At 51.5% G+C, this 7,952-nt stretch overlaps 1 protein-coding gene across 1 annotated transcript; it reads left to right on the forward strand.

Annotated features, from left to right (window-relative positions):
• The first annotated feature begins 4,716 nt into the window (after window positions 1–4,716).
• Window positions 4,717–5,895, forward strand: PSMB11 (proteasome subunit beta 11). Its single transcript, XM_025390921.1, has one exon. The coding sequence runs from the start codon at window positions 4,789–4,791 to the stop codon at window positions 5,689–5,691; it is 903 nt and encodes a 300-aa protein (XP_025246706.1). The 5' UTR covers window positions 4,717–4,788; the 3' UTR covers window positions 5,692–5,895.
• The last annotated feature ends 2,057 nt before the right edge of the window (window positions 5,896–7,952 follow it).

Consider the following 7,952-nt stretch of genomic DNA (forward strand, 5'->3'; position numbering starts at 1 on the left):
TTTTTTTTTTTTTTGAGATGGAGTCTCGCTCTGTCGCCCAGGCTGGAGTGCAGTGGCACAATCTTGGCTCACTGCAACCTCTATCTCCCGGATTCAAGTGATTCTCCTGCCTTAGCCTCCCAAGTAGCTGGAACTACAGGAGTGTGCCACCATGGCTGGATAATTTTTTTTTTTTTTTTTTTTTTTGTATTTTAAGTAGAGATGGGGTTTTGCCATGTTGGCCAGGCTGGTCTTGAACTCCTGACCTCAGATGATCTGCCCACCTCAGTCTTCCACAGTGCTGGGATTACAGGTGTGAGCCACCATGCCTGGCCTTCTCCTAACTGATTTGTGGATCTAAATTGTCACTCTCTAATTCATTCTGCACAGCATCAGATTTGTTTTCCTAAAACACCGTTTTGTTTTGTTTTTTTTAAGTAGAGTTTTGCTCTTGTCACCCAGGCTGGAGTGCAGTGGCGTGATCTTAGCTCACTGCAACCTCTGCTTCCCAGGTTCAAGCGATTCTCCTGCCTCAGCCTCCTAAGTAGCTGGGATTACAGGCGCTTGCCACCATGCCCAGTTATTTTTTTTTTCTTTTTGTATTTTTAGTAGATATGGGATTTTGCCATGTTGGGCAGGCTGGCCTTGAACTCCTGACCTCAGGTGATCTGCCTGCCATGGCCTCCCAAAGTGCTGGGATTACAGGCGTGAGCCACCGCGCCAGGCCTAAAACACCATCTTGATCTTAACACTCACCTGCTTAAAAATGTTCTGTGGGCCAGGCGTGGTGGGTCGTGCCTGTAATCCTAGCACTATGGGAGGCCAAGGTGGGCAGATCACGAGGTCAGGAGATCGAGATCATCCTGGCTAACATTTTGTCTCTACTAAAAGTATTTTGTATTTTGTCTCTACTAAAAATACAAAAAATTAGTCAGGCGCAGTGGCACACGCTTATAGTCCCAGCTACTCTGGAGGCTGAGGCAGGAGAATCGCTTGAACCCGGGAGGCGGAGGTTGCAGTGAGCAGAGATCTCACCACTGCACTCCAGCCTGGGCGACAGAGCGAGACTCCATCTCAAAAAAAAAAAAAAATGTTCTGTGAATTCAAGCTCCTCAGCATAGCAATCAAGGCCTTCCATAATCCATTCCCAACCTACCTCACATGCGTTCTCTGCTCCAGGGTCCCTATTCCTGAGGACCTCATTAAGGAGAAGTACAAATGATAAGTGCTGTGGTTCAGAGGTGGGTGAGGGAGTCAATATAGATTGGAAAGAGGCTGTGGATCCAGGATGGCTTTGTCAAGGTCTGGATTCACTTTTCTAAATCTGACTTGGTCCGCTCACAGCCTCTCCTTTCTCAGCCCATACCTGGGAAGGAATTTCACAACAGGTGACACTTAAGCCAGATTGTGGAATACGATTCAAATCAGTGAAAGGGAGGTGGGAGATGTGTTAGGAATAGAGAGAAAAGAGCCTGTGATAGATAGATTTAGATTGGACCATAGTGGGTCTTACATGCCAGCTTGGGATAGAAGAGAAAATCAAATCAGCAAGATTTGATTTTATCTTATAACTCTCCAAGTTTTCCTAACAAAGAAAACACAGGATTTGAGTAATACTTTAGGAAAACATGTCCATGTAGAGGGTAAGATTACAATGGGAGACTGGTGAATGCTCAATTAGGAGGTCATTCAACTGTTCAGACCTGACTTGATAATGGCTTGACCTAGGGAGGTGGCAATCCATCTACAAAGAGTCTAAGACTTAGCCTTTAGAAAGAAGATATATTCTAGGCTGGGCTCAGTGGCTCACACCTGTAATCCCAATACTTTGGGAGGCCGAGGTGGGTGGATCACCTCAGGTCAGGAGTTCAAGACCAGCCTGGCCAAGATGGCGAAATCCTGTCTCTACTAAAAGTACAAAAATTACCTGGGTGTGGTGGTGGGTGCCTGTAATCCCAGCTACTTGGGAAGCTGAGGCAGGAGAATCGCTTGAGCCTGGGAGGCAGAGGTTGGGTGAGCCAAGATCACAACACTGCACTCCAGTCTGGGTGACAAGAGTGAAACTCCGTCTCAAAAAGAAAGAATTAAAGAAGATATATTCTTACCTTTCAGCAAGATTTCCTGGTGGTCCTACGCCAATGAGAAGAGAAGGAGTGGTTGGACCTTAGCATGCCCTTTGGGTTTCTCCAACTTTCCCATGGCCATGTTTACACCTTTCCTTAGTACTGAGGCCCCAGACAGCTATGATGCCACAGCCCCACCATCATTATGTCTGGAGGGTCCAGACTCTTTCCTTTGTGTGTGGGTCTGTTTCTTCAAATAAATCCATTTCCACAGCACCACCTTGAGCTGCAACGTTTAGTAAAACATAAGTATGGCATATGTTGCTGCAGTAGTTGCAGCTTGTCACTCTGCCCCAACTAACTGGCTTTTTTTTTTTTTTTTTTTTTTGAGACAGGGTCTTACTTTGTTGCCCAGTCTAGAGTGCATGGAGTGCAGTGGCACGATCTCAGCTCACTGCAGCCTCACTCAGTGAGTGCTCAAGTGATCCTCCCACCTCAGCCCTCCACGTAGCTGGGACTACAGACACACACAACCACACCCGGCTAATTTTTTGTATTTTTTGTAGAGGTGAGGTTTCACCATGTTGCCCAGGCTGATCTCGAACTCCTGGGCTCAAGTGATTCACCCGCCTGGGCCTCCCAACGTGCTGAGATTACAGGCGTAAGCCAACACACCTGGCCTTGACTTCAACCTTCTGAAGGGTCAGCTGTCAGGGTCCACCAACCCCACTCCTGTAAGTCTTAGACCCTAGTTGGTCTAAGACTTACAGACTCAACATTATGGAGTTAAGATCAGTTGTTTCTCCTACCCTGGAATCACAAGCCTCTCTGTTGCCATTGTGAACTATTAGGCAGAAGGGGGAGCAGGAGCTAGAAGGCCACTAGATCCTTTGGACTTCAATACAAGTCAAAGACGTACTGCCAAAGAACTGTCAGGAATGCCATCTCTGTATACAGATAAAAGGACATATTTATCTCCAAAGCAAGGAAGAAAGAGACCTTTAGGTTCTAGTTTCCTTCATTCCTCAGCAATCTGCCTTTGTGGAAAACATTTCAGCCTCTTTCTCCTCCCTGCTGTTAAAAAGTTCTCTTGCTCTTTTTTCTCTTGTCTTTGCTTTAGTCCACTTTTAATTAATTAATTACTTTATTTATTTCTTTATTTTTGAGATGGAATTTCGCTCTTATTGCCCAGGCTGGAGTGCAATGGCGGCTCACTGCAACCTCCACCTCCTGGGTTCAAGCGATTCTCCTGCCTCAGCCTCCCAAGTAGCTGGGATTACAGGCATCCACCACCACACCTGGCTATTTTTTTTTGTATTTTCAGTAGAGATGGGGGTTTCACCATGGTGGCCAGGCTGGTCTCGAACTCCTGAACTCAGGTGATCTGCCCTCCTCTGCCTCCTAAAGTGCTGGGATTACAGGCATGAGCCAGGCATGCCCGGCCTTTTTAATTTAATTTTATTTATTTTCCTTTCTTTATTTTTTGTTGAGACAAGGTGTCACTGTGTTGCCCAGGCAGGAGTGCAGTGGCACAATCATGGCTCACTGCAGCCTTGACCTCTTGGGCTCAGGTGATCCTCTCACCTCAGCTTCCTGAGTAGCTGGGATTACAGGTATGTGCCACCATGCTTGGCTAATTTTTTTTTTTTTTTTTTAGACAGAGTCTTGCTCTGTCACCCAGGCTGGAGTGCAGTAGTTCGATCTCGGCTCACTGCAACCTCCACCTTCTGGGTTCAAGCGATTCTTCCACCTCAGCTCACGAGCAACTGGGACTACAAGCGCACGAACCACGCCCAGCTAATTTTTGTTTTTTTGGTTTGTTTGTATTTTTAGTAGAGATGGGGTTTCACCATATTGGCCAGGCTGGTCTCGAACTCCTGACCTCGTGATCCACCCGCCTCAGCCTCCCAAAGTGCTGGGAAGCGTGAGCCTCCGCTCCCATCCCCGGCTAATTTTTATTTATTTTGTAGAGATGGGGGTCTTGATATGTTGTCCAGGGTGGTCTGGAACTCAGGCTCAAGTCATCCACCTGCCTTGGTCTCCCAAAGTGCTAAAATTACCAGTGTGATCCACCACACCCAGCCTCAGTCCATTTTTCTTTCCCCATCTATCCCTTGAGTTCGAAGTGTGAGCTGAGTTCCTTGCTCCCATATCTCTGAAGACAGTCCCCAGCACCAAGGTCTCCTGCCTCAGTGGGGTTGCAGCACTCTATTCTGACCACATCAGTCCACTGAATTGTCTTTACCTCATCCTAGGCTGGGAGCCCTCTCAGGCCAGGGACAGGGCCTTATTTGTCTCTATATGCCCAGTGCCCCGCATGGGAGAAACGAGGAGCCCAGCCCTGCTGCTTCCATTTGTGCCCACTTTTCTCTGCATTACCCCAGCCCCCCACCCAACTCCAGATAGTTGGAGGATGACAGACAGGAGACTCTTTGGGTGACTCTCAGATGCGTCATGGGCAGCAGAAGGTGAAGGTCTGACTGCAAAGGCAGCGTCTTCCTAGTGCTGGAGACTCTACAGGCCTCATCCTGCCTTCTTTCAGCTGTCCTCTGAGATGAAGGCGGCTGCTCCATCAGCCAATCCCAAAGCCTGAATTGGGGATTGAGGAGAAATGAAGCGTCAGCTCACATGCCTTTCTGGCCAGTTCTGGCTGTGGCCCAGCTTCTCTGTAGCGTCCCTCCTACCCCACCAGACCCCAGTCACAAATTCCTGACTTGCTTCTTCCAAACTTCACTCAGCCCCAGGGATGGCTCTGCAGGATGTGTGCAAGTGGCAGTCCCCTGACACCCAGGGACCATCACCTCACCTGCCTCGGGCTGGTGGCTGGGCTGTGCCCCGGGGCTGTGACCCTCAAACCTTCCTACAGATCCATGGCCCCAGACTGGCCCATGGCACTACCACCCTGGCCTTCCGCTTCCGTCATGGAGTCATTGCTGCAGCCGACACGCGTTCCTCCTGTGGCAGCTATGTGGCGTGTCCAGCCTCATGCAAGGTCATCCCTGTGCACCAGCACCTCCTGGGTACCACCTCTGGCACCTCCGCCGACTGTGCTACCTGGTATCGGGTGTTACAGCGGGAGCTGCGGCTTCGGGAACTGAGGGAGGGTCAGCTGCCCAGTGTGGCCAGTGCTGCCAAGCTCTTATCAGCCATGATGTCTCAATACCGGGGACTGGATCTCTGTGTGGCCACTGCCCTGTGCGGCTGGGACCGCTCTGGCCCTATGCTTTTCTACGTCTATAGCGATGGCACCCGCCTGCAGGGGGATATCTTCTCTGTGGGCTCTGGATCTCCCTATGCCTACGGCGTGCTAGACCGTGGCTATCGCTACGACATGAGCACCCAGGAAGCCTACGCCCTGGCTCGCTGCGCCGTGGCCCATGCCACCCACCGTGATGCCTATTCAGGGGGCTCTGTAGACCTTTTCCACGTGCGGGAGAGTGGATGGGAGCATGTGTCACGCAGTGATGCCTGTGTGCTGTACATGGAGTTACAGAAGCTCCTGGAGCCAGAGCCAGAGGAGGATGCCAGCCATGCCCATCCTGAGCCTGCCACTGCCCACAGAGCTGCAGAAGAGAGAGAGCTCTCTGTGGGGCCAGGGGAGATGACACCAGGAGACTCCAGGATGCCAGCAGGGACTGAGACAGTGTGAGAAGCAGGACTTGGTTGGGGGTGGTGTAGGCCTGGGGGGAGCAGGTGGGAGGATGAGCAGCGGGGGAGGGTCCCACTGGCAGCAGCCTCACAGCATCTGACTCTAGCCTGTATGGGTTGCTGGCTTCATTTATTGCAAGTCTCTGTCCTTTCATGACTCCCAGAGCTATTACGGCTCTGCCCAACAAGTTCCTGTTGACTCCCAGTGGATTGGTCCAGCCTTCTTCTTGGCACCAAGTCCATCTTTCAGTCAATACTTGCAGTGCGCCTACTGCATGCCAGACACATGCTAGGTGCTAGACCCTCTTTTCTTGCCATCTTCTCTGCTTTTTTCCATCATCTCATCCCCAGTTTCTCTTAGTTTCGGTCTTCTATATGTCTCAGCTTCAGCGTCTTTGTCTCTTTCTCCTGATCACTTTGTCAGCTTGGTAAGATGGGGCACCCGGGAGGGAAGCAGCCCCTCTCAGAATGAGGTGTAGTGATAGACACCCTTTGGATGTTGATGGGTTTATCTTATCTGCTCTCTTCCTCTGCCTTGACCATAATGACTAGAATGATTATTCCTTTACTGAATGCAGTTCTCATGACAACGCTTTGAGGTAAAATAAGTCTCACTTTACAGAAGAGGAATCAGGTTCAAAGGGTTATGTGACTTGCCCGGGGTCACACAGTAAATGGCAGAGATGAGACTTAGATCCAGGCCTTCTCCTCCAGGGTCCATGCTCTTTCAGCACAGCTCTCCCTCCCTGCCTGGCCCTCTGCCCTGCCTTTCCTCTCTTCCCTGCAGGCTTCCGGAGAGGGATGCAGAGGGAGAAAGTAGCTGGGCCAAGCCCCTGCCTGGTGGCCAGGGTTGAATGAACCCTGAGGGCCTGGAGGTTGTGAGCTCACAGCAGCTGCTGCCTGCACAGGCTCCTGTGGCTTTATCTTCCAGGCCCGGAGCCATCCCCCACAGTCCGCCCTTGCTCTCCAGATTTCTGGGCCTGGCGGTGCTGCTGCCAGATTTCCCCTCCTCCTTTCTTCCCTTTGCCTTCTTTCCAGCCCCTCCTTCCTGATGCTCCCTCTGGAGAATGAAGACAAGAGGGAAGTAGTTGTTCCAGTGGGAACTGACTAGCTAGCACATCCTCTCCTGCCCCTACTGTCCCCATTCCCACTCCCCCAGAAGCCCAGACTTGAAGATCCAGACTAACACCTCCAGGAGGGCCACTGCCCTGCTGTCCCCTGGCCAAATGAGAGAGAAAGCACTGTTAACCTGTGAGATAGGGCCTGAAGGAAGGGGGCCTGAAGGAAGGGTGCTGAAGTTGCTTTCCTCACATCCAATCCTAAAGCTTCCAGTCCCAAGAATAACAGCCTCCTGCCTTCCCTCCTGGACACCCCTCATCCCCGGCTCTAGCATAGGCCTGAGCCTTAATCTTGCACCCCAGATTAAACATTCCTTCAGCCTGGAGCTGGACAGACAGACCTCCAGACTCTGGTGCAGAGCGGGTGACTGGGGATGGGGGAGGTCCCCTGACTGGGGAAGGGTCAGGGGGCTCCAGAAGGGAAAACCCCAGAAAGGACACAGTAGGGAGAAATTGTGGTGGACACCACAGAAAGGTGTCCACTATGGGGGGACTGGCCTTCAAGGAATCTGGCCAGTGGCCTCTGCGGTCACCCTTCTTTACCCCTTGCTCACTCCCCAGCCTCAGGGGAGGAGATGTGGGACTCCAGGACTGCTAACTGGGAGGCAGGGATCCCTGGAGGAAGCTGTGAGGAGGGGCAGCTTTTGCATGGGGTTCAAGGGTTTGACTTGGCATAAGAGGGTGCATATTCATGTCCACAGGTGTATGCAGTTCTGTGTCCAGGTGTAGGTGAGTGATACAGGATGGGTTTGTGCACATGAGTGTGGCAGGCGATGCATGTGCAGTTCCTGTGTGCAGAGACAAGAAACAGACTGAAAGAGAAAGAGCAACACCTGAATAAGGAAATCAGCCTCTCAGCAGGAAGACTGCCAGGCCTTGTCACTTCTTTTGGGGAGTGCTCCAAAGTAAAGAGGAGGTGGGGGACAGGCTCACACCACCAGTTCTCTACTTCCTCATCCTCCCAGCCCTATCCTGAGCCTCTCAGGAAGTGAGAAAAGACAGGCAGGGAGGGGTGGCCTGGGGCCTGGGATTGCCACCTGAGCGCAGCCAAAGGTGGGCTGTGAACTGCATGCAGCTGTCTCCCCCTGAGACGCTTGGCGCCTCACCCCCATTGCCAAACTGGAGGGGGAGGATGAACTCAGAC

The sequence above is a fragment of the Theropithecus gelada genome, chromosome 7b (assembly GCF_003255815.1).
Source record: "Theropithecus gelada isolate Dixy chromosome 7b, Tgel_1.0, whole genome shotgun sequence".
In the NCBI taxonomy this organism is placed as follows: domain Eukaryota; kingdom Metazoa; phylum Chordata; class Mammalia; order Primates; family Cercopithecidae; genus Theropithecus; species Theropithecus gelada.

Excerpts from the sequence above, each read along its gene's own strand:
- PSMB11 (XM_025390921.1), top strand. The coding sequence starts at position 4,789 with ATGGCTCTGCAGGATGTGTGCAAGTGGCAGTCCCCTGACACCCAGGGA.